The 27,074-nt window shown below is 39.6% G+C and overlaps 1 protein-coding gene across 4 annotated transcripts in view; it reads right to left on the bottom strand.

Moving 5' to 3' along the window:
• Window positions 1-27,074, bottom strand: part of ARHGEF28 (Rho guanine nucleotide exchange factor 28) — a 283,144-nt gene that overhangs the window by 36,051 nt on the left and 220,019 nt on the right. For all 4 annotated transcript variants that reach the window (XM_090276382.1, XM_090276380.1, XM_090276381.1 and 1 more), the window contains 10 exons: window positions 26,741-26,988; window positions 22,859-22,981; window positions 21,530-21,647; window positions 18,217-18,471; window positions 16,221-16,297; window positions 11,366-11,544; window positions 10,255-10,346; window positions 8,164-8,346; window positions 5,130-5,261; window positions 1,653-1,753 (listed from right to left, as the gene is read on the bottom strand). In XM_090276382.1, coding sequence (XP_090132508.1) covers window positions 1,653-1,753; window positions 5,130-5,261; window positions 8,164-8,346; window positions 10,255-10,346; window positions 11,366-11,544; window positions 16,221-16,297; window positions 18,217-18,471; window positions 21,530-21,647; window positions 22,859-22,981; window positions 26,741-26,988 — 1,508 coding nt within the window. The remainder of the gene's footprint in view (window positions 1-1,652; window positions 1,754-5,129; window positions 5,262-8,163; window positions 8,347-10,254; window positions 10,347-11,365; window positions 11,545-16,220; window positions 16,298-18,216; window positions 18,472-21,529; window positions 21,648-22,858; window positions 22,982-26,740; window positions 26,989-27,074) is intronic.

Below are 27,074 nucleotides of genomic sequence, written 5' to 3'. Positions count from 1 at the left end.
ATGGTTTTTGTAATAAAAAAGATCATTTGATATATAATTTTTATACTCTATAAAAACTGGAAACATGGACATGAGTTGAGTTATGCTAGGTCTGGTTACTTATTTCCTAGAACCACACCAGGTTTGATGCAAGACAGGAATGTCTAACATCATCTTTTTCATGGAGTTGGTCCGCCACCTTGTGGTCAACTTCCATAGCTAGGTCGGTGATTTAAACACAGATATTTTGCCATTTGGCTCACAAATTTAATTTTTTAATTCTTTAGAAAAAAATTTTTTAAACCTTACCTTATTAAGGACTTTAATTACAAAATATCCATTATATATTTTTGAAAGTTTAATTTCCAGTGATCTTGCCCTGTCAGTCCATTTAGTTTATCAAAACACTTTATTAATGGCAAATTTTCCAGATAGGTTTATCCAAAAAGGAATCTGGACACTTCATCTCACTTACCTGTGACTGAATCATGGAAGAAAAAGACTTTAGGGTGGGAGGCAGCCACAGCTTTCCGTCAAGAGAAAACTATTAGTAAGCAACCCGCTCCCCTTCCTTTCTCTAATAAAGTAAAAGCAGTTGGAAGCTACAAACTTCAAAGTGAAGTTTCTCCACTGAACAGAATGGAAAGCAGGAACATTTTTAAGAGAAATAAGGTAGAAAGCATACGGTCAGAATAAGTGGAGTACAATATTGAATTCCTGTTTTCTTTTCAGCCTATGAAATTTGAAACAATCATAGCCATCTTTTTCTATGGATTTAAAAAATATCTTTTGATTTCGTTTCTCAGTCATTTGTATATTTGTACAAAAATATATAATATATAAGCTGTTACATATACAAAGATATGACATATGTCATCCCCCATATTAACACATGTCGGTACTTGGCAATGTACCTAATTGGATTTCAGATAAAGGGAAACTCTGGAGCCCAGACATCCTGGGGAGGTCCACTAGCCACCTCCCAGAATAAGGTTCTTATTCCTTCTCTATTTATGACACCTCGGATTCATTTGAAGTTAATAGAAAGTTTCTCACATTTAATTTTTAAAGGAGAGTGTTATAACTTACGTGGACAGAACGTCAAAAAAAAAGAGGCGAAATAAAGAGAGAGAGAAAGAAAGAAAGAAAGAAAGAAAGAAAGAAAGAAAGAAAGAAAGAAAGAAAGAAAGAAAGAAAGAAAGAAAGAAAGAAAGAAAGAAAGAAAGGAAGAAAGAAAGAAAGAGAGGCAAGCGATATTTGAACATCAAAATTATTTCTGCCACTTCAGTGCCACCTGGTTGTATAAAGGCTCCAATGCCGAGGGCCACCCCTTGGCCAGAGCTGCTAAGTGCAGTGGGTGAAAAGCTAGATAGAGGCTTCAGCACGGAAAGTGAAGGTGAGACCAGCAGAGAGTGCAGACACACAAATAAACAGAGTTTTAAATCTTTTTAATAACTTTTCAAGTGTTTCTTTGTTTACACCTACATGATGTAGGAAGAGCAAGAACATTTGAAGAAGAAATAAGTTAGAAAGTATAAATATGAATATTGAACTCGAAAACAATTCGGGAAAACACATCCATACCACTCTCGGCCATGGACAGACCAGGACCTCAGGTTATTTCATTACACAAAGCAACCAGTGCCATTTACTAACAAATCAGTTCACAATACCTTCTCCCCCGCATCAGAGACCGCCAAGTCAGCTCCCACACCCTGGGTCCCGGGATCCACATCCCAACAGCCTCTTCCTCCTGTCCCTTCTGTGACTAGTGCTGGAAGCACACCGTTGAGACAGAAACAAAAAGGACATCATCACACATCAGCCAGCAGACTGGGCTCTTTTGTACACAGCTGACCCATATTTCCATAACGAACACCACAAAATCACATGTATCAAACACTCCCCTATGAGGTGCTAAACAGCGCAGAGCAACGCAGAGACCCTGCCCCCAGGGAGCTTACACGCTAATAGATACCAGACTGACAAACTGCATCCATTATCGTCCATCTTTTTATTTGTCTTCTTTTCTTGCAGAGAGGTGTTTGTGTGATGGTGGTGATACAGAGAGGATAGATTCTCCATCTCACTTTCACTAACAGAAAGAAGCCGCTTGGGGAGGGTGAAATTGAAAACAGGCGCCAAGGAGCCAAGTAAGGGCTGGGAGGCCCCAGTCCAAGGGCACAGGACTGCAAAAGGCTCCCTGGTGGCCGGTACAAGACAGCAGACCATAAACAAGGCTCAGGAGGAAGGAGTCAGGAATGGGTCATCATTCTGAGCAGGGGAAGGTGGCTGACACTTTATGACCTCGCCTGTCCCTATCTCCAAGTAACTGATTTTTAAAAACAATTTCCAAGTGGATTTTTTTCCACACAACTTTTTTATGCTCTAAATTTACAATACTGTAAGTGTTATATATTTAACCTACAAAAACATAGAAATATTTCTAGTCCAGAAATATTTTTAGGTACCACCTACAGATTTCACTTCATTCATTAAATCTCTGTTGGTGGGATTTTATTTCTTTACCCACGTGAACTCAGTTAAACTTACATTATGCCCACCTTACACTGATTAAAACTAGACCTTCTAAAGCCATTTCACACACAGAATTCCACTGGGACCAGGTCCAGTCAGGACCCGTGAAATAGATATTCACGTTGTGACACTGTTTATATTTTTTTCCCCCAGTGCCATCTTGAAACTTTATTTCTGATAAAGGGAATACTTTTCTCCTCTTTGTGTAAATGAGAGTCCTCTATTACAAAGAAGTTTTTGTTTAAGCAGAAACAACTTCTAATTATATTAGCTAAAAATTCAGTACATTTTGCCCAAGCCAGTCAAAGCTTGTTCACTTACAGTGAAGGGACATTTTATAGAGACTTTTCTATCATTAAAAAATTGGTTCCACTATTGGGTATTATTCTTAACTCAGAGAGATGCCAAAAGCATAACCAACAGAATCAGCCTCTCACTCGCTCTTGCCCCTCATAGAAATGAGGACCATCAAATAGGTCTAATGAAGGCAGAGAATGGAATACAGACCATGTCCCTTTATTCCTGTCTTCAATTTCAGAGTGCAGGAGAGGGTGTCCAGAATCTTACAGGGAGGAGACCACTCTCGTCCACCTGATTAGGTGTGTCTAGGACTAAAACCACAGGGACTTGCTTGGTTTATAACTTCCAATTGACATGGCCCTGACTTAGAAGGACACTGTCCTCAAAGTCAAACCCAGAACGGAACTTTCAGGTATAGATTCTCACTTAGGAATGGTATTTTCGTCCCCATCAACTTTATAAAGAGAATCCAACTCTTGTAGCACGATGTTCCAGTCCAGCCCAGAGCTGAACAGGTCTTCGGGGTACAGGACCCCGCCAAGGGCTCCCTGCCCCTCCTCTACATGAATCCCGATATGAGGCCACTGTAAACAGCTCCTCAGAGGTCCTTGCAGATGCCAAGGGAGTCCCTGGGAACCCTCCCAAGTCATGGGAGATGTGGATCCCCACTGGGAGAACCTTCACTGCCTGGTCTGTATTGGGGAAAGGTGCTGCCTGCCTTGGGCACTGAGCAGCTGAGGACAGAGCCCCGCCCAGCTGTCGGGGTGAGTTCAAGAGCAGCAGAGCCCTGCATGTATTTTTAGATAGAACTTCCTCAATGGCATAATGAGGCTCTTCTTTAAAAAGGAAATCACCCAGGGCAGTACAACTCCCCTGATGAATCGGGGCTGTGTTGAAATGAAAAACATATGTGCACATTCTGAAAATAGAAACCCATAGGATTAGATAAAGCAGACTTAAGAGGGGAAAATAATAAAAACTGTGCTGCTTCCATATATCTTAATTAACCAAGGAAAGCCTGTAGAGAAATTCTAAGACGTTTAACCCTCCAATCTCTAGCTACAAAAGACATATAAGACCTGGTGGAAGTACAGTTTTTACCACCCAAACATAATTTGAAAAAATATTTTTAAGTACCTTTTTTATGCTTTTATCTCAGTAACCTTTGGGGAATTAAATAGTTAGCTTACCATTATACATATAATAGTACAATTAGGTTCAGAGAATTACCTAAATCAATTCTCTACATTCTATTTTTCTGTATTTAAAATATACTGAAACGGTGTTTTAATAAATAAATTCTGACCTGAGCTGGTGTTATGACAACATTGATCAAGAAGCTTTTGGCACTTTTGCTTTTTTTTTTTTTTTTCTCTCTTTTTCTTTTCAGTTTTCTTTTGAAGATTTTTTTAAATTGAATTTATTGGGGTGACATTAATTAATAAAATCATATTGGTTTCAGGGGTACAATTCTATAATACATCCTTGTATATTGTATTGTGTTCACCATTCGAAGTCAAGTCTCCTTCCATCACCACATATCCCCCCATAATCTCCTCTGTCTACCCCACTGCCCTTCCCTTTGGCAATCAACATCTGTATAGTCTGAGTTTTCTTTTTCTTTTTTCTTTTTGCTTAATCCTTTCACTTTTTCACCCAGCCCCTAACCCTCCACCCGTGAGACAGCTGTCAGTCTGTTCTCTGTATCTATGAGTCTATTTCTATTTTGTTAGTTAGTTTATTTATTTATCCACATATAAGTGAGATCATATGGTACTTGTTTTTCTCTGACTGGCTTATTTCACTCAGCATAATACTATCCAGGTCCATCCACTGCTTTTAACCACACAACAAACCTTTTGTGGGTAGGTGTGTGTATTTCTACTTCTCTAGGTTATGTTTTCTCCATTGATACACAGCAGATTCAGTTAAAGGACTTGTTCTCTAAAGAACTGTAGGGACCCTTTCTTAAAAAAAAAACAACCAAAAAAGTTGAAAGGTTCTTTCAAAACTGTATTCAATAAGTTGTATAAAAAAGAGACAGTAAGTCTGGGGGAAGGTACAAAGCTCGCCTGGGCAACAGAGCAGTATAACCCACCAATTAACTATTCTTTAAGTCCTTGTCCTTGGCACAACAGTGTTATTATTACACGGAAAAGAGGCTAGTGTATTTATTCTCAGGTTGTCTTCAAAATTAAAAAAATACATTAAGTCCCCTTCAAATAGGAACACAGTCGTTGACTTTATTTTATGTAACCACTACACACTCCAGGGACTGTGTGCAGGCTCATTGCAAAGGCATTTTCACTTACAAGCAGCAGGCGATCCTGGTGCATCATGAGAACTGGGCGCATCTGCCAGGGCAGATTCTCCACCCCCTTCCTCAGATGATTGACATGTATCGCCCACCTGGGAGGCCTTCACTGCAATTTGTAGGCTCTCAGCTAAGAAGTAGGAAAACAAAAATAAATATAAAAATAAACATAGATATACAGCATTGGCAAAAGTAGGTTTACAGTTGTTCATATGGAAAATAATACATAATTAATAAATAATACAAGAATAATCTCTGTTTTGCATACTCACAACTATAATCATACTTTTGTCCCACCCTGTATGTGTATATATATATATATACATGCATATATATATATGTGTGTGTGTGTGTGTGTGTGCGTGTGTGTATATATTAAATCTAGACCAGAACTGGCAAACTATATTTGGCTGCATCTGTTTTTATATGGCCCAGGAACAAAAAATGGTTCTTACATTTTTAAAGAGTTGTCAAAATACATATACATATATGCATGTACATACATACACACAAAGAATAATGTGTCCCAGAACCTATAAATGGCCCGCAAATCCTAAAATATTTACTATGTAGCCCTTCACAGGGGGAGTTTGCCAACCTGCAATCTAGACCAATAATTTAAGCATCATTTTATGATAGCGAATTCAATAAAAAAACAAACTTGTATGAAAATATCGCAAGTGCAACTTTCAGTAAATTAGTATGCTGAAAAATACAATTAATTTAAATATGACATCAGGCATTAGAAATTTAAGACTTACTACTCTGAAATGTTGGTATTCTTTTAAAAAGTGTAAAGAGGTTCCTATTCCTCACGGGAGACCTACTGGGTCAGGTTCTCCAGGGGAGAAAACAGGGGATTTGCACTGTAAACAAGCACCAATGGCTACTCTTAAAATCTAGTAAGATTTTAAGTGAAGTTTTTTATTTACAATAAAAGGTTTTCAACTAGCATGTGGAATAGTATCGTTTTGAGAACCCTATAAATATTTCCAAAACACCATGTCCAATGCTTTAATTTAGCGAACTGATAATCTACCCTGTTGTAGGGGCTACTGGGCCTATGAGAACCAGTGAGCAGAGTTTGCAGACTGGAGGAGGAAAGAGGCACAGCCAGCCAACAGCACTACGAGGCAGCACGTGCTCGGTGCTGAGTTCTGTCACCCAGGTGTTAGAGCACTGGAAACCGATGCTAACTCAGAGAGACAGAGAACGGACTGGTGAACTACCGGTTGGGAAACTAGGTGAAAAGGGGGAAGGAATGAAGAGGTACAAATTGCCAGTTACTAAAACAGTCATGGGACGTAAAGTACAGCATGGGGAATATAGTCAATAATATAATATTGTAATAACCATGTGTGGTGCCAAGTGGATACTAGACCTATCAGTGTGATCACTTTGTAAGGTATGTAAATGTCTAACTGCTATGTTGTACACCTGAAATTAATATAGTATTTTATGTCAACTGTTTTTGAATAATAAAAAAAGTTACTTAAGAAATGCTCCAGTAGCTCAGAAGAGCAGGAGGGCTGCACTAGCCAATGAGTTAGGAAAAAGTTCTTAAAGGAGGTGAACACTGAGTAAACACCTTGAAGGATGGATGGAGCTCAAGAGGTAGAGACCAAAGAGGAGAAAGGAGGGAAGACAAGCAGGGCAGCATAGCAAAGACCCAGACAGACCATTCAAGGTGAGTGACGAACCTATCCCTTTTTCCAAAGATAATCACCTCACCCTGCTAAATCTCTCAGTCTGGGTGTTGCTGGCCAACGACTGGGGTGGATTATCCAGCCTGTGGCTCAGGCAGAACCTCAGCTGCTCTGGGTCCACTTGCTGCTCCCAGCACCTCCACCCCATGGTTGGCCAGAGGAATGGAAGCAGATGGACTTAACATTGAGCATTAGTGACACTTTCAGTTGGGTAGCAGGGATGGGGAGAGGGGGCAGGTAGGGAGGAAGGGAAAGCCACCAGGTATAATTGAGAGCAGGTGACTTTTTTCAAAAAAGACATCATCAAAGATAATGAGAGGATCACTGGTGTTTCTCAACCCCTTTGAAAGTACTTTTGGCTTTCTTTCTACAATAGATCTTGCATCTGTCCATTTCTGTCTATTTCCACTGTCTTCCAGCCTACCTCAGCCACCAACCAACTCCCACAGTTATGCCCTAGACTTCGTCTTTCTCCACACAGCAGTCAGAGGGTTCCTTTTAAAACACAAATCAAATCACTTCTCTATTCCAAACTCTACAGTGCTTCCCATCTCACTTAGAATGAAATTCAAAGTCCTTACCTCCATCCAGATACAGTATTCCCTCACTTACCGCGGGTATTACATTCCAGACCCCCCCACCCCTGCGAAGTAGGAACCTTAAATCTATTCTACACTCTTAAACCTACGTAACTTTAACAATATACGTATACAGTACCGCAAAATCCTGCGATATAGCAAAAAATCTGCGATAAATTAAATATAATATTTTTTAAAATCCTGCGATACAGTGAGGCCGTGATAAGTGAACCACAATATAGCGAGGGACTACTATAATCTGAGTTCTAGTTACTGCTAACTCATCTACTGCACTCCCAGCCCCTCACTTCACTTTACCTGCACTGTCCTCCTTGCTCTTTCTCAAACAAACCAGGCACTCTCCTACTCTCCTACCTCAGGTCCTTTGCACCTGCTATTCTCTACATCTGAAACATTCTTTTACCAGATATTTATTTGGATTTTTCAATTCCTCGTGTCTCCTTATACATCACTATATCAAAGTGGCCTTCACTGTCCACCCTACCCAAAATAGAACTCCTCAGCTCCATTCCTCTCTAAGCCCCATACCCTGTCATCTTTCTTTATAGCACTTGATATAACCTGATAATTTATTTCCTTATATTTTGCTGTTACAGTCACATAAATTCAGGACTTTGTTTCATTTTGCTGCATCCTCAGCATCAAGACCACAGTGCAAGGCTCACAGTAGGTACTCAGTAAACATTTGCTGAATTTATCAAACCAAATCCTTTTGGAAGCAACTCACCTTCTTTCAGTGCTGCTGCCAGTAACGAGGCAGCCTGGGGCGGCTCTCCGGGGTCAGGTTTAATGAGGAGGTGGGGCTCCAGGTGGACATCCTCAAATCCACTCAGTTCTCCAAGTTCAGCATAGATATGCAGCTTCTCCTCCAAATAGGTACAAATTTGTTGGTCTTGATTACAGAGTATTTCTATGAAATAGTATTTACCACAGATGGTTATTACATGAATATAACAACTATTATGCAAATCCAAGTTACAAGACAAAGACGTTGCTGATTAGCAAGCTGTGTGATCCAACAGCTAAAATAAAGCTGTTGGTTGGGACAAATCCGAGTTCAAATCCTAACTATCCCATGCAGTGATTGTAGCCACTCGCAAATGACTTAATTCTTTGAGCTTCCACTGTATTTTCTATAAATGAGGTACTGAAAAAATGTCCATTTCCCTTCTCATTCCCCTAGTTCCACAAAAACTTGCAAAGCTATTCTTCAGTGTGGCTGTTTTCTATCATGACTAAGCATTAAGCTCAGGAATGAAAGTGAGTTGGCTTATCCATAATGAGTGAAACCCACAAGGGAAAACAATACAAAGGCCTGAAACTGCTCAGGCTCCAGTCAGCCTTGGTCAAAACCAAACACAATGGTTTATGTTTTCACTTCTAAACATCCAATTTCTTTGACCATCTTTGCATGCATCATTTTCCTCTGATTTCAACATGTCACAGGATTCTCCAAGCTTAAAGGGACCTTAGCCAGTGTCTAATCCAGGGGCTTCTCTGTCCTCTCTGCCTCACAATAACCTGGGAAGTGTTTAAAATACTAATGTCTGCAGTCTGTCTGACAGATTCTGACTGAATTGGTTGAGGGTGTGGTCCAGGCGTCAGAATTTTTAAAGAACTGCCCCAAGTGATTCTAATGTGCAGATAAAAATGAGAACCACTGACCTAACCTAGTTTTCGTATTTAATAGAGTTGGAAACTGAGGACCAGAGCTCTTGTGTTCCTTGTTCACAGCCGTACAACAATGATCTAATAGTGCTGGGCCTTAAAATTAAACCACCGAATCCCTGGCCGGGTGGCTTAACTGGTTGGAGCATAGTCCCCTGCATCAAAATGTTGCATGTTTGATTCCTGATTGCCAGCCAGGGCACATACCTAGGTTGTGGGTTCAATCCCTGGACAGGCATGTATGGGAGGCAACTAACCGATGCCTGTCTCTCTCTCTTTCTCTACTTCTCTCTCCCTCTCTCTCAAATCAATGAAAACATACCCTCAGGCGAGGATTTAAAAATATTTAAAATTAAACCACAGGAGCGCAGTTCTAAGGCCCACCTGTGCCACACCACCCACAGTTACGGTTTCATATATGTTATGTATAGAATTTTTTTAAATACTCTTTTTGTAACATTAAATATTATTGTGTATTAGCATAAGGTGTAAAGCATAATGGTTAGATAACCTTATACTTTACAAAGTGTTCCTCTGATATTTCCAGTATCCACCTGACACCATACATAGTTATTACAATATTACTGACTATATTCTCTATGCTGTATTTTACATCCCTGTGACTATTCTCTAACTACCATTTTGTACTTCTTAATTCCTTCATCCTTTTCACACAGTCCCCCACCTCCCTCCCCTCTGGCAACCATCAAAATGTTCTCTATCTATAAGTCTGTTTCTGTTTTGTTTGTTCATTTATACTGTTCTTTAGACCATATATAAGTGAAATTATACGGCATTTGTCTTTCTCTGACTTATTTCACTTAGCACAGTACGTCTTGGTCCATCCATGCTGTCACAAATGGTAAGATTTCCTTCTTTTTCATAGCCGAGTAATATTCCATTGTATATATGTACCACAGTTTTTAAAATATATATCCTTAATCACAAAGGACTAAGGAGGAAGAGATATATCTTATTTAAGCACTTTTAGTACCAGTACTTTAAATTTTTTTGCAAGTGGTTAGGGTGGGCCTTGCATGCACAGATTAGATTAATCAGTCAGTCATAGCTTCCCATTCATGACACCTGTGCTTTCTCAACACCCACGAACACACACAACAATCAGGGAGCCAGAGGTGCCCGCACTGACCTTGACATTGCTGAATTTTGGCCACTCTTGCTTCTGCTTTCCGCCTCTCTTCATCAGATTCACTTGTCCTTCCCCCTTCTTCTTCTGGGCAACTTTAAAAAACAACAGTCAAGAGAGACGACTGAAACTAAATCCAAGTATCTTAGCTTCATTGAAAAGACATGGGAACTGGCGGTAGAATTACTTTTTAAAAAATTCAACAGAAAGCGAATTCATCATGCCCCTGGTCAAGAGATTTGGTTTTCATGACTATATAAAGGAACTCATATAATATAGCATAGCTCTTCAAGTTAGCCACATAGGATGACAAATTTCCCAACAAACTCTCATACATGTACATACACACACATGTACGCACACATAATACCAATGCCAGCATTAGCTACAATTAAAATAATAATTTTTATTTTCTACTACCTTGGGCAGTTCTATTAATGGGGGTAGAGGAGTTGCAGGGAATGGGAGTAGGGTGCCAGGTTGGGTGGAGTACAGTAGCCATGAAGACCTTTTATGTCATGTCATTCCAGATCTAGCAAATCAAGTTACCATTAAGGACGATCACTCCCAACCTCCCTCTCCCATTTATAAAAACTGCCCTTGCACAATAATTAGGAGTACATTGATTTAGAACACTTAGACCTGCTAATCTAAAAATGTTTATTGAATGGTTCTTCCGAATTCGGCATACAGAGAAACATAAGACATGGTTTCTGCCCTCAAGGAGCTTCTAATCTAGTAAGTATCTCTCCATAAAAAATGGTACTAGCTTCAAGGTAGTATATGACAAGCACCACATAAATGCTTCAGAGAGCAAGTGCTAAAGAATTTCAGGTAAGAAAGCGACCGCTGGAGCCTAAGAGGTCTTCTCGAAGGCGGTGAGCATGAGCTGCACCAGGATGGGCAGGCCTGTGAGGGCGGGGTGGGGGGGGTGTTACGTGCAGGGAGGTGCAAGGACAACACCGCAGAGGGGCGGCTATCACAGGCAGGTGCAGGCAGGCAGACCACTCTGGCTGAGGCCAAGTTTTCATGCAAAGGAGACACAGTTAGAACACTGCCCTGCCCCCAGGTGAACAAGTCCACTTCCTAGGTTACAGGCAGAAGGAACTGTTACCTCTCGACGGCCTGCTGGATCCGTCTCATCCAGTTGTTTCGTTCCTCCTTGGAATTGGTATGAATCTCGTACATTTCAGGGCCAGCAGAAGACGCACTGATCAGAAACATTCCTCTCTCCTCATTAGCAACTTCTCGAGCAATAAGCTTCTGAAGGGAAATAACGGATGGCTTCTGGTCCTATGTAAGATAGGAGGACGTGCAGATGAAACAGCATCCTATCTAAAGTGGGGGTTGCACAGTGGTAGGTAAGTCTTTACATCCCTTCAGTGTTTTCCCAAGAGCTGTGGAAGTTGGTAAGATCTCTGAGGAAAGGGTATGGTGAAGAGAGGGTGGGAAAATATATATATAGGGAAATGTTTGTCCTTAAGAATTTGTGATGTAAAGGACAACTTTTAAAGAAACCAACATGTCATGGACCATGGAGTATATAGGCAATGGCTAAGCCTCCCTTTGGGGAAGCGGAGCTTTGGATATAAATGCCCTGTCTCTGTTACTTATTGCAAGCAAATAAAACTATGTTGCAACAAAAAAGTTAAGAAAAATAAAAGGACAACTTTTAAAAAGAGAGAACAATCAGAGCATTAAGAAAAATACCAAAATGCCATAGTCAGGGTTGGAGGGAGTTTTCTAGAAGGGCATGGGATAAGAAATAGCATATCAAGTGTTATTACAAAGAGACTGAGAGAGATGGAAGCCCTAGAGAGTCCACTGGATTTGGCAGTTAACAGCAACACTGTTTCCGTAAGGTGATGGAAATGGAATCCCAGGACTAAGAAGCGGAAAGTAAAACTGAAAGACAAGAACGAGGAGGCAAGGCTTCCATTCCCTTGGCACAGCCAATATCTCCTGCTGTTACAGGAGCCCAGCAACACAACTTCTCCTCTTGCCACCAACCAGGGGAGCCCCTGGTGGGCAGGAATGTCTCTCATTCATCTTCATATGTCTGATACAGTGCTTTACGTAGAGCAGGCACTCAATAAATGTCTGGAGAGCTAGATTTAGCTTAATTCCATCAGAGGGGAATAGAAAGAAAGTCTAACATTTGACATCCAGGTCATGATTAAATCACCTCTTCTCCCAGCATTTATTATGACCACTGTTCCCTTCTAAGTCCTGGGGATTCAAAGAAGAATAAGTCACTGGTCACAGTAATATACTATAAGTAGGCAGCTGTAGTTGAAAGAATAGCCCAAAGAATGCCTGCTATAGTTTTGGGGGTAAATAGAAAGAATCTCCTTTGGTTTGTGGCTTCCACCACTGTTTATAGAGTCGGTTGCAGTATGTGGTTTTGCTTCTCCCTCACGGACTGAGTGACGCCTTCATGCAGACAGGCCACTGCATCCCTCACTGCTGACTCCTCAGTGCTGGCTTTGCTTCCCCAGCACCACCTGGCTCTCCTACACGTGAAGGAGTGTGTAGGGGTTTACCCAGAGTGCCTCTTCCTCCCACCCCTCTTAGAGCAGAAAAAGTAAAAATAAAAAAAGGGACAGACCACTGGTCTACCCAGCCCTGCGCTTGGTCTCTGCAAACAGAAGCAAAAGCAGCTCTGGGGCATTGCTTTTTGAATCCTGCCACTGCTAGTTGGGGAGAGCTCCTGAGGACTATGAGGACCCCTCATTCAATTTTAGATCGACTATCTAAGACCCTACCTCCTGTGCTTCTTTCAAGGCACAGTTTTAGCTTCCTAGGCTTACAATATAAGCAGCCTCTATAAAAAGAGGCAGGCAGGCTGAATTGCTTAGGACATAAGCAAGAGGGAAATTATTTGAACCAGCTGGTTAGTGTTGTAGAAGGAAGGGATGTGGTGGAGTCAGATATTTTAAAAATGAAAAATAGGCAAGTGGGTAGAAAGTAGCATTAATTACATCACCATCAAACCAGGAGGCATTAGGGATCTGTCCATCAACATTCATACCAATCACACACAAACACCAGGGATAATCAAGAATTCCAGTTAAATCTCCAGGAATGGAGGTATCGTGTCTACTTTGGAGACAATACATCAAAAACTGATGGTTCAAAGGCCTAACCCAGACTGCAAAGATGTTTTGTTCATGCCATAGCATTTTAAAAACAGATTTTTTTTTCTAAATAGTTGTCAATATTTAAAAACTGGGGGATTCCACGTTAAAAATTCTAGATTTCTGGGTTTGTGGGAAAGCAAAAGATTGGGAATCCGGGCCCATATCCTCATTTAAAAACACACTATAGCTGCATAATCCCTGCCCTCTTTGGAACGGGGAATGTACTCACCAGTTCACTACAGTTCCTACCACTCTCTGTCGCTCCTTGATACCGAGCCCAGTCTAGTTTATTCATTTACATCCCTGCCCAACCCCTGCAGGCATTGGACTGAAGGTGTCTGTCACAGAGGAAGAGGAAAAGGAGCGGCTACCTTGAGCCACATTGCTATACTCTATCCTTTGTGATTCCACAAAGTGGCTGATTCTACCCGTGGGTAATTCTGTTGGTGATTCCACCGTGATAACAAGACCTTAAGGTTGCTTCCTAGTTTGAACTTGCATTTGCACATCTATGTGGTCACTCTGTTTTATTGGTCATTCATTTTGAAATTATCTTCTTTGATATTTAAGACAACCTCCTAGACTCAGCATTCCAGGATTTAGTAAACACATCTACTTTTTTGTCCTCATTTAATATCTTTGGGTCCTACGGCCGTTTCCAGCTGAGTGCGCTTCAAAAACAAAACTATCTTTTAGGGAAGCTACTTCATCCTCTTGCTGCTTTCAGCTACTTATCTTCTGGCCATTTCCAAATTCATCACATCGTCTGTGACATGTAGCAAGCATTTACTTAAGAAGTTTTCTAATAGCGCAGGGACAGAGAATCTCACCTGTGGGCATTAGCATGAAGATAACTGTCTAAAATGCTCAGGTGAGAACTAGGAAATCCCTGTATTTGTAGACCCCTAGCCGTTGCATCAGTTCCCTCAAGGCAGTAACCGTGAGATATTTATGACACATGGGCTGTGTCAACTCAGTGTATGTGATGAACTAAAGAAGCCTGTGATTTAACAATAGGGTGCACTTGACTCTTTAAGGATAATGGTTTCTCTTTTGCTTCTTGACATAAGCAAGGGCTTAGCCGGCCTTTATGAAGGCAGCTACATGTCAGGCTAACATCTTCAGGAAACAGTATCAGCATCATCTTACTGCTGTTCATTGCCAAACATATTTTACCAAGAAAAGCTGAGTTGTGGCTGCCTTCAATCTGGCGTTGGGTGAACTGCATCCCTACTGTTCCATTTAGTGGTAAATGTGATCTATGGGTGGCACAGATAACACTTCAAGAGGATGGATAAAAGGGACAGATCCATATTCAAGTCATACTGTAAGGTAAGTATCACAGCTTGATCTGAATCCATGTGCTCTGTTGTCCTAGAAAACAAAACAGTTGCCTGTATGCTGTGCCTAATTCTTAATCCATCACCAGGATTTGCTTCTCCTTTAGGTCTTTGGTTTTGAAGAACCTTTGCTTCTATGAAGATGTGGTGTAAATTTGTTTTTTCTTCTAGCTTGGCCCTCACCAACCCACAGGCCAAATAAAACGGTCCCACCTTCCCACTTCTTTACTCTGTGTTCTTTCAGAGCAGCCCAGATAACAGCAGAGAGGGGTTACTGGACCAAGCAGTAGGTTGTCCTGAGATTTGCAATAGATACAGTGTATATGGGCCAGGGACATGGCGACTTGTTTAAGGCCTCCTGTATTCCTCTGGTGTAGCTTTGTGAAAGAATCACTGACCTTTATACAACTTGCATCGCAATGCTGATAAGAGGCAACGTGCTGAACAGGGTGAAGCAGCCTATTGGGCCAACCTGACAAGCACAGACAGGCAGGTGAGGCATCGTTCAGCCTCTTCCTCCCCAGAACCCATCACTGGGCAGGCATGCTTCTTGTTTACTCGGGGCAGTATAACAAAAAATTCATGAAGCTTTGAATTTTCCAAGACCAGTTGGAATAAATACCTGCCAATGATACCTGGACATCCTATCAGTCAGTAGGTGATCATCATTAGTGTTCTAGAGAGACATCATGTACTGTCCATATTGGTACTGCATCTTATATCCTTTCCTCTAACAGGGCCTGATGCTCCATGATGCTGACAAGGAGTTAATTGATAATATCTTCCTTCTTTAAGCGAGTAATTTTGGACCCCAAGATGCTGTGTAAGAAATGTTATAAAAATCTGGTCTTCCTGCTAATCTAGGTCTAACTCTGCTGGCGAGATTAACATAACATACTATAGAGGTAACTGTTATATGAATAGCCTTAGTAATTAGTAACCATTACAGTAGAAATAAGAAAGAATCTTTAAACTTTAGATGCCAGGATGGTGTTTTCCTGTTAGACAGAAGAAACGTCATGACAGTTATGAACAGCGTTAGCAGTAGGGAGAGCAGGCACCGTCCAATGCGAACAGGCGGCAAGGTGCCAGAAGTGACCAGCACTAACATCTGAGTTGCTGGAAAGGCAAGGGGCAGGGTTTCTGAAGGAAATATCAAGATAACCAGATGGCAGAGGGTCACTTGAGGGGGCTTAAGGCAGTGCCTATTCACCAACCAGTACCAAAGTACTTCAATAATTTCACAATTGCTTAAACTGCTGAACCAGCTAACTACCTGTCCTGGTTGTGATAACTCAACAATTACCATACCAGTTAAATCTAATTAGATGTTTGTTACTAAACATGGCGATCCCTAATTACAATGGGGAATATAACAGGGGCATATTCTCACCAATGACTATTTAATGTCACTAGGAATTTCAGGCATTTTTCAAGGAGCTGTGGGATTAAACCATTTAAAATATGCATCACATGGCAATATACTTACAACTGCTGCAAAGATGTATTTCTGGTCTTTTTCTTGTAAAAATAGCAGCACATCGGTTAGAAGTAGAGCTAGGATATCTTCAAAGAAAAAAGCATTATTAGTATAAATGAAGCAAACCACAGTTCGAATGCCATCATTAAATATTGCGATTTCATGTTTGAAATTTAAATAAATTCATTAGAAAGCAAAAGACTAAGACTCAGTCTAATTATAAAACTTTTATAAAAAAGCCTGTATATTGATATTTTTATAGATAACTTAACAGATAAGTTGTGTTTAGGTATGCATGCTTATATGTGTAACTATATGTATTGCTAAATCTCCAGCAAAATTTAAAGTTGTAGCTTATAAAGAGGAAAAAAGTATCCAATTAAAAAAATGTTTTAATAGACGGGAGCAAGCCCTTAACTTTATGGAGAATAAAAGGTGTTTAATTGAAAAATGTTAAGAGAGCAGCTTCTGCCTTGAATTATATATAAAAATCTGCTGTTTTGTTCCATCTAGATATGAGGGAAGTTTAAAATCCTGTACAGTAGTCCCTCTCTATATCGCAGTTCACTTATCACAGCCTCACTGTGTCACAGGATTTTTAAAAATATTATATTTAATTATTTATCGTGGATTTTCCGCTATATCGCAGGATTATGCTGTACTGTATACGTATGTTGTTAAAGTTATGTAAGTTTAAGAGTGTAGAATATGTTTAAGAACATAAGTAGTGTTTAGAAAAGTGTGGAAAAGGTTAATAAGGAGCTGGGAACAGTTTATAAGTGTGTGGGAAGGGTTTATAAAGCCTTAAAAATATATAAATACTAAAATAAATGTAAGGTTCCTACTTTGCAGATTTTCACCTATCGCGGCGGGGGGTGAGGGAGAGTGTCTAGAACGTAATACCTGCAATAACTGAGGGAACACTGTACTTCCCTTACCAATTGTGCTTAAGTACCCATCTTCACTATACCACTAACCATTCTGACACAGTTACCAAACTAGTGATTTTACAAAATGGATAAAGAGCAAATGACTTGGACACATAGGATCTACAGACTGTGCTTAATATTTTACTTTGGTTAATACTCTAATTGAGGTAATGTTTGGATGCAACATGGCAAGTTGGTGATCAACAAACCCCATTTCAGTCATTAGAGGAAACCATCACCAAAGCCTGACAATCCTCCAATGGAATCGACAACCTCTCAGTGCTTACCTAAGGATGTTAAGATGTGTTAAAACATGGAGAACAGACCAGAAGTTCTCAACCTGGCTGCGCAGCAGACTCACCCGGGAGCTTTTAAGTATACCTGAGCTTCATCTCCAGACCTATATACTCAGAATTTCTGGGAGGAGACAAGCAGTCATAAATTTTTAGAGCTCCAGAGGTGGTTCTAGAGTGTGGTCAGGTAGAGAAAGCCTAGATCAGGCAAGATGCTGTCTACAGAATCAGCCTTTAAGAATCTGAGTAAACTCTTTTGGACCCAGAGTCAAGTTAATGCCCATTAGCAAATGATAGCACTAAGGAAGCATATCCACCAATGTAAACATGTCTATGCAGTGTAACAAAGGTAATATTCAGAGCTCATTTCTCCCCTCAATGGTCTGCCCGTCTGGAACTGGGGCGGCACATGACAGACTAGGTGTGCAGGTGTTCCGCCTCACTTTAAATACACATTTGCCAGGTTAACATTTCTGTGCCAACAATTCGCAGAATTGTCTGTTCCTTTGATTCCAACACCACAAACTTGTGGGTTCACATAATATATATGATGGCTTTTGCTTAGAGCAGCAAACTCCTACTAGAGATGTGTTGCATCGGCCCCATTGCCTACAGAAGTCCACACCTTGATCCTACAGGAATTCTTCCACTGACCCAGGGTTTGTGTGTATGGCTACATCTCTGAACTGTTTTTCTTTTGAAAATCTGTCTTCTGTTAAGTGAATAACATGTGTGAAATTTTTTTTTTTTAAAGGAGAAATTGGTCTGTTGGAGTTACAATACCTTTGAAACGGCCCGTAGCAGTTTTCCAAAAAACAAGGCCCTCATACAATAGAGTTCTTTCTTTGCTTATCAGTGCCTGCTTCCTAAACACGTGGCCATTCTTGAGTTTTGTATATGTTTTGTTTTCGATCTTACTTAGGATCTCAAGCCATTTTTGGTTTTTCTCATATTCACTGACTTTTAAATCCACTGCTGCAATCATGTCTTTAATTAAGCAAAGAGCTTTGCATAAGTCTTTATGTTCTTCTGTTTTTTCTGCATGGGAAAAAGAAAAAAAAAGAACGTTATACAATAAACCAGAGTGCCAAGGAAGATGATTTTTTTCTATAGTTTTAAATATAGTTAAATGTATCATCCAAATAGCAAAAATCTTGTAACAAAAATGTTGGATTAAACTGAAATACACACCACGTTATCACCATGCACCCCTCCTCCCAAAAGAACCATTAAAGATTTAATTGTAAAAGATTTGCTTATCAGATGTGCTTCAGCTGAAACACTGAAAATAGGAAGTCTGGTTTCTAGGGACTGGTTTGACTTTTCCCCCAGAGCAGGGAATATCTTCTATACAGGGTGGGGCAAAAGTAGGTTTACAGTTGTTCATTCATATGGAAGTAATACAATAATTAACAAATAATAGTACAAGAATAAACTCTGTGTTTCACATACTCACAGCTGTAAACCTAATTTTGTCCCACCATGTATACTAACTTAGGCCTTCCTTCCACCTTCACAGACACAAATAATTAAGTAATATCCACACAAAGTTTCTCAGTACTTAGACAAGCCACAGACCCACATCAGAGTCCTTTCATAAACTGGAATGTCAGGGTGCCTTGAATGGGCCTGGACTCAGTTGCTTCCCTGGATCCCTTCCTCTATAAAAATAACACTCAAAATTATATTTTAAAATGTCATTAGCATAAAGATGAATATATCAATAATACATATTAAACATTTTTCAAACTAAAAAATTAGACCAAGGCACTGTCTAGTGGCTCCTGCCAACAGAGTAGATAATCACCAATTCCAGTTGTTATTCTTTAAAACATTGACCACCTCCTCTTATCTCTGGACTATCTTAAGCAAAATCTCTGGAGGACTTCTGGAACAGACTCCTGAAACTTCGGATGAAACTAAGTGTAGTTATTTTCTATATTTGAGGATTTAAAAAACCACCTAGTTGATGTTTATTGAGGCAAATGGAACTGAAAGGGAAAGTTTCAGGAGATTAGAAGGTGTTAAAAGATGAGAAAAAATTGGCAGAGAAAAATAAAAGGTTCTCTAGAGCTCAAAGCAGCAGAAATAAACACACAGTAATAGTAGTCAAGTGGAATGAGAGCGAGTCATCCAAAGGGCCTAAACATTCCCAGCTCTAAATGTCTTAAATAGATATATAAGGATCTGTCAGAAAACGCTAAGGGATAGTCCAGACACGCATCTTGAACAAGGACAATTCTTTCTCAGTAAGAAAGAATACTCCTAACTATTTTACTATGCCTACTGCCCACTAAGCAGACTACCCCCCCACACACACACACACAAAGTTCTTCTTTCTAAAGAGCCTGTTCACAAATAGGACAGTTGAGTAGAGAAAGTCAAAGTTGAGTTACGAGCTGACTTGGGGGAAGGCCAAGAAAAGGCTTAAAGTCTTTTGACCTTCGGAGACAAATGACTGTCTTACAATAGCTTGTTACTCAAAGTACAGGCACATCAGCCTCACCTGAAGTATTGTGAAAAATGTTTACCTTAGGTTCTAGCTCAGACCTACTAAATCAGAATCCACACATAAACAAGATCTCCAGGTGAAGAATAATTCCTAATAAAGTTTGAGAAACACTGCCATAATGGAGTCATGTAAATGAATGTTCCCAGTAGCCAGAGAGAACTGGCCGTTGGTCAAGTCTGACTTGAGGATGCAGTATCTGCATCAACTGTGACAGCTGTGTGTGAGGAGCCAAATGTCATAATTATCACGTCTGACACACAGCAGGCAATCACTGTTACTCATTCTACTGGGAATTTGGCGGGGAATGATTCTTGGAGCTGACTTCATACAATCTGACAAATTTTAGTCTTTGAAGTGCTGTATTAAGCTTAAGAGAATATGAAAATAATACAAACTGAAAGTCCTGATTCTGTTTTCATTGGTTTGCTGAGAACAAAATTTATGAGGCTTTTCTCTGCATATTGTGCTTACATTTTCTTTTATGTTATAAGGAGCAATAAGAATAGGACACAAGGAACAGATGCTATTCACTTAGACTCCTTCTCAAAAAAAGGTTGTTAGGAGTTGACTTTTTAGAGTTGGCATATAAGATCGAATTGTTCTCATACAGTATCTTAATGAAAACAGTGTCTTTTTCATTATCTCCAGGTCAGCTGATCATAATAAAGATAATGAAAACAGCTCCCATTTATTGTGCACCTTGTTTATACCAGGCAATTTCTGCACCAGGCATTTTCTAAGGTAACCTCACTTAATCCTCACAATCATTCCACAAAATAAGAATTATTATTCTTACTCGGTAGTAGAGAAGACTGAGGCTCATTTAATTAACTTGTCCAACTAATGAGCAGCAGAAACAAGTCTATGCAGAAGCAATACAAGTTTACACAATTCCAAACCTAAGCCCTTGTTAATATAACACACTAACCCTCAATAATAAGCTTCTGATGAATAAGCTAGCTTGAGGAACAGGCATTTTTATTTACTCATTCATTTCAGTGACATGTGTGTGCTTATTGATAGGCTATTCTATACCAGCCACTGCACTAGGCATTGAAGTTCCAGTTGTGAACCAGACAGAGGCCTTCTACATCCCTCCAAGAGCTTACAATCTAGCCATGTGCATCAACAGCTCCTTAAAGGATGCCCAGATATTACTTCCTGGAGCTTAATGAATTGACAGTGTCAAAAATAGCTCCTTCATAAAGCATTCTGAATCCAATAAGTCATGGCTTTGGAGAACTGACATTTGTCGCTAGGATCAATTGCATGTGTTGCATCACACTGCTGGGGAGGTAGCAGGAAGATGAAGATGAAGGGGTATGAAGCAGGTCTAGAAATGAAAAAACCGTAGAAGGGAAAGGTGAGGTCAAAGTCCAAAGAAGCCTGACTGGTTTGCGCTGCTTAGAGGGCTTCAGGCTCTTGGCCAAGCCACATTATAAATGATAATGTTTCAAAATAGATCTTAAATCCTAAGGCTTTAACAGTTTTTCCATAATGAAATCTGTTTCATTATGGAAACAGCTCAGGTAGGTTTCAAACTAATGAAAGAGGCAAATGTTTGTCCCAGAAGCCATCACTCACCCTTGGTGTACTGCAGTATCCTCTCCACTAAGACAGGGTATTTTGTGATGCGCTGAGTGACTAGAAGGATGCATTCTGGAATTCCTCGACGTCGAGCCAAAAGATTGCTATTTCGGAGCTTTAAAAATATAGATATATTTTTATATTCACAACCTCTATCTGAAATTTTCTTTATAGGTGTGAGTTTAATAATACAAAGGATCTGCAACAGCATACTTCTATTCAGACACAACACAATACACATTATCATTAACTGAAACTTAATGAGTTGTCATGAAATTGTGTACTTTGTCATTATTTTCAATAACCCAGCTCTCCAAGATTTCAAGAAGTTTTAAGTTGCTCTGATGTACTTGTAGTTAATTCCAAGCATGAGTAAATTCCAATAATTATAAGTGGTAAGATTCATGAACAGCAAAAGTTTTGAAAAATGCTCAGAAATCAAAGTTAGATTTTGAGTATGAGTTTGCAGTTAACTGTGTTTTTCTAACAACTCTTTCTCTTTATATGTTATTATTCATCGTAGAACTTAAAGTTCCCTCTAATCAAGGCAACTTTTTCCTAAAAATATCAAAATGTTACTTAAGTTTTCAAGTTTTCAATATATAATACATGGTGTGGGGGAAAAAAAGGAGGTAAATCTGTTAGAATGTTTAAGTGGTAGATTATAAAATTTGGGATCCATGAAATGCTGAAGGACACATTTCTCTAAAAAATAAATGAGATGCAAAAAAGGGAAGGGGAATATTTAAATTAAAAGAGATTTAAAAGATGTAACCAACTTATACAATTGTGAACCTTGGACAGGTCCTGATTTAAACAATTCAATTTTATGAAATAATTGGGGAAATTCAACTGTTAAAATATATTAAAGAATTAATGTTAATTCATCTAAGTGTGATAACGTCATTGTAATTTTTAAAAAGATATATTATTTAGAGATACATATGAAATGATTTGAGTCATAGATTTGCTTCAGACTAATCCTGTGGAGGTGGAGGAATCCTGTCTTTATTTTTACTGATTCTTCTGATTTATAATTTGTCAGGGCATGAAATAGCTTCACAGGATATTACAAAGGTGCTCATAAATTTGGAGAACATGACTTCACAAATATAAGCTACAAAAGAAAATGATTTAGAAGTATTTTACTAACACAGAAAAAAAAAGGCTTTCCATTCTGGCCACAAACCTATTAGTACTTCCTTCTCCTTCCCCTGAAAGACAGCACCAGCACCGAGAAGTGAAAGTTAGATCGCAAAAGAAACAAGCATGAACTATTTTCACATCCTGGTTTGCCACTATATAACAGAGTTTTAAAATACTTGCCTTAATAAAATTCTGAAACTTTTTATTCTGTTGGAGTTCTTTAAATAGGCTAACAGCTTCTTTGTGATGGCTACAGAATTCTCCATATATTTTCTTCATTTTATTTGCATTCTCTTCTGAAAACTGAAAATAACATTTCAATGACGGTTTATAAATGAGTCATTTCTAAATACAAAAGCGAAAATGGAATTTTCATCTATTTCAATGCATATTTTTGCAAATAAAGAATAAACATCCTGGTTTCCAAAGCTCAATGCTGATGAACATATGTCAAAATAATTGCCTGTTTATTAACCTACAAATAGACAATAATATTTGCGTGGTCTATTAATGAGCCTGCTTCTTAGCAATATCATAAATGTTTTATAAAAGCAGCTCATGTTACTTTTCAGGTATTTTTATGGCATATGAGCAAATAAACTATTTACACTACAGAAAATAAATAAACATCATGGAACTTCTGAACACAATCACTTCTCTTCCTCAAATACTTTTTATTTTATAAATTTTTGTTTTTATTTCTTATAGTTTATAAAAGCATTTTATTTTATTAATTATACTTTATTGATTATACTACTACAATTGTCCTGATTTTTTCCTCTTTCCCGACCCTCCACCCAGCACTCCCAACTCCCTCAGGCAGTCCCCCCACCATTGTTCATGCCCATGGGTCATGTGTATAAGTTCTTTGGCTATTCCATTTCATATACTGTACTTTACATCCTCATCGCTATTCTGTATCTACCTATTTGAACTTCTTAATCCCCTCACCTCTTCACCCATTCCCCCCACACACCTCCCATCTGACAATCATCGAAACATTCTCTGTATCCATTATTCTGTCTCTGTTCTTATTGTTAGCTTAGTTTGTTTTTTAGATTCAATTGTTGATGGATTTGTATTTTTTGCCATTTTATTGTTCATGGTTTTGATCTTCTTTTTCTTAAATAAGTTCCTTTAACATTTCATATAATAATGGGTTGGTGATGATGAACTCCTTTAGTTTTTTGTCTGGGAAGCTCTTTATCTGCCCTTCAATTCTAAATGATAGCTTTGCTGGGTAGAGCAATCTTGGCTGTCAAGTCTCTGCTTTTCACAACTTAGAATATTTCTTGCCAATCCCTTCCAGCCTGCAAAGTTTCTTTTGAGAAATCAACTGACAGTCTTATGGGAACTCCCCTATAGGTAACTAACTACTTTTCTCTTACTGCTTTTAAGATGTTCTCTTATCTTTAACCTTTGGCATTTTAATTATGATGTGTCTTGGAGTGGGCCTCTCTGCATCCATCTTGTTTGGGACTATCTGTGCTTCCTGGGTTTGTATATTTATTTCTTTCACCAAATTAGAAAAATTTGCCTTCATTATTTTTTCAAATAGATTTCCAATTTCTTGCTTTTTCTCTTCTCCTTCTTACACCCCTATCATGCAACTGTTGGACCTCTTGAAGTTGTCCCAGAAGCTAACACTGTCCTCAGTTTTTTGGATTCTTTTTTTCTTCCTGTTGTTCCGATTGTTTTTTTCTTCCTTATGTTCCATATCATTGATTTGATTCTCAGTTTCATGTACTGTACTGTTGTATCCCTGTAAATTGTTCTGTATTTCAATTAGTGTATCCTTCATTTCTGACTGGATCCTTTTTATGCTGCTGAGGTCCTCACTAAGTTCCTTGAGCATCCTTAGAACCAGTGTTTTGAATTCTGCATGTAATTGCTTATCTCTATTTTGTTTAGCTCTTTTTCTGGAGCTTTGATCTGTTCTTTCATTTGAGCCATGTTTCTTTGTCTCCTCATTTTGGCAGGCTCCCTGTGTTTGTTTCTCTGTATTTGGTAGAGCTGCTTTGACTCCATGTCTTGGTAGTGTGGCCTAATGTAGTAGGTGTCCTGTAGGGTCCAGTGGCACAGCCTCTGCTATCACCCATGCAGGATACTTGATACTCGAGGTGCACCCATTGTGTAAACTGAGTACACCCTCCTCTTGTGTTAAGCCTTGGTTGCTGTTGGCAGATCAATGGGAGGGATTTATCCAGGCCAGTTAGCTGTAAGGATTGGCTGTGACCACTTACCACCAACTTCTGCCCTCCATGGAGGACCAGCTGTGCAGGGGCAGGGTGGTAGTGCTACAGTGTGGTCTGTAGCTGTCCACTGGGTGCACTGGCCCTGGGTTTTCCCAGGTGGTACAGGCCAAGGTCAGCGCCCACCTGTTTTTCCCAGGGCCACCCTGTGTGAGCTATAAAGCAATGTGAGATGACTGATGCTTGTGCTGGGCTTGGAGATTCCTATGCAAAGCCAAGCTGTGACTCTAGGCTGGCTGCTACTAGTACCAGGCTTGGGGCTCACTGAGGCCAGCTGTTGCTTATTTGATAGGCGTTAGGAAGTTGTGAAGCATAAGCCAATTGGCCAGGTTGATGGAGTCTCAGATATGACACCAGCTTGCTGGCTCTGTGGGGGGAGGGTTTAGTAAAGGGACAATGACTTCTGCTTGCCTTGATGCCAGACACTTCAGTTTCTCCCTGTATGCCACTAGTGCCATTCAAGCTGCTACTCTGATGTTGGAGCTCAGAGGGAGCCTGAGAAGGCAAGTCCGTGTGTGAGTTCTTTAAGAGGAACTGCTTGGGGCTCCAGCAATTTCTTCCAATGACCCAATCCCCACTGGTTCGTGCATTCAGAAGTTGTGGGGACTTATCTTCCTGGCACTGGAACTAGTGTGAGGCTGGGACTCCTCGATCCTGAGATATCCCTCCTGAATTTTTATCCACCAAATGTCGGTGAGGGACCAGCCCATTCCGCATCTGCATCCTCCTGCCAATATGGATGGATGGTTTCTTTAATTCCATAGTGGTCAGACTTCCATTCAACTCGATTTCTGGTGGTTCTGACAGATGGGTATTCTATATTTTAGTTGTAATTTTGAGGTGGTTGTGCAAAGAGGCGAGCCATGTCTGCCTACGCTACCATCTTGACCAGAAGTAAAGAGTCCCAAATACTTTTTAAATTAAAAGAAAGTAGTCAAGAGGTAAAGGGAAGAGAGCAACCTAATATAATTATATTATATTGAACTAATTCAATTATCAAATAGCCAAATGAAAAACATTTGATATCTTTTATTCTTTTGTAGTGTTTGTGAACTTTATCATTTTAAATTACAGTTTGAATACTTTTATAGATTGAAGGAAAGGTTATGTGGCAACACTCAGGGGTCCTCAGTTAAGGGTATTCTCGCTGGTTGGCATTGGCATTTACACTGGCTACCTGATCATGGCCATGGACTCAGTTCTCAGTCGGGAATTTGATTTCTGTCAGCACATCACAAATGGATCAAAAGGCAGGGAATCATTAGCCAAGATAAAAAAGAAAGATGAATAACTAGGATGTCAATTAATTAACTGATGGAGAGAAGTAGAGATGTGGGACAGATGTTTCAATGAGCTTGACCTATAGAAAAGTCTCTGTCTCCCAGGTACGAGCTCTAGGACTGTAATGAGATAGATCTTCCCCACTTCTCCTACAATGAGCCAGTGTTCATCTGGGAGATGTTGGTAAGACTATTACTGCTCCACTGGGGGCACCATATTATTGGAGAGCCATCACAATAAGAAGTTTAAGTAGGATTTTCATAAGGGGATTTATTTCTGTCTGTGACTCCTGGTTGAGGTAGTGATAGGGCAAAGATCAGTCAAGTGCTGTGACACAGAGGAGCCAGTCAATACCTAGTAAAAAGCTCTCGGGCATCAGTCATACAAACCAACATCGAATAAAAGACAACAACCCAAACAATCTGTCATTCAAAATGAAATCTATTCCAGTTCTCCATAAGCTTTTAACACTATAGAGAATCTGCAAACCTTTCAGTTTTTGAGGTTAGGGCCTTTAAACCTCTCTTACCTGTTGTACTAGAATATCTCCAATTCGGTTAATGACAAAATTCCTGTCATTGTCAGCACAGGATTCCTGCCTCCGCTCCTTCATGCTATAGAAGAAATGTCTATGAATTTCGAGTAATTCATCTAAACAGGGGAAGATTTTATCCACCGTGCTGTGGTCAAGCTGCAGTTCCTCCTTCATTCCTTTCCTGAAGATCTCAGACATGATGAACAGGGTCTGGATGTGATGCATTTCTGTTTGCATTAGCTCTGAAACATGTGACCAGAAACAAGCTTTTAAAAACAAGTATCCCTGCTGACCTAAATTAGTAGCTAAACACTACAAGTTGCACAAA

Source organism: Furipterus horrens, unplaced genomic scaffold, assembly GCF_987537825.1.
Source record: "Furipterus horrens unplaced genomic scaffold, mFurHor1.1.pri manual_scaffold_5, whole genome shotgun sequence".
Classification (NCBI taxonomy): Eukaryota; Metazoa; Chordata; class Mammalia; order Chiroptera; family Furipteridae; genus Furipterus; species Furipterus horrens.
The sequence above is the reverse complement of the archived record's forward strand: the minus strand, read 5'-3'. Positions and strand labels throughout refer to the sequence as shown.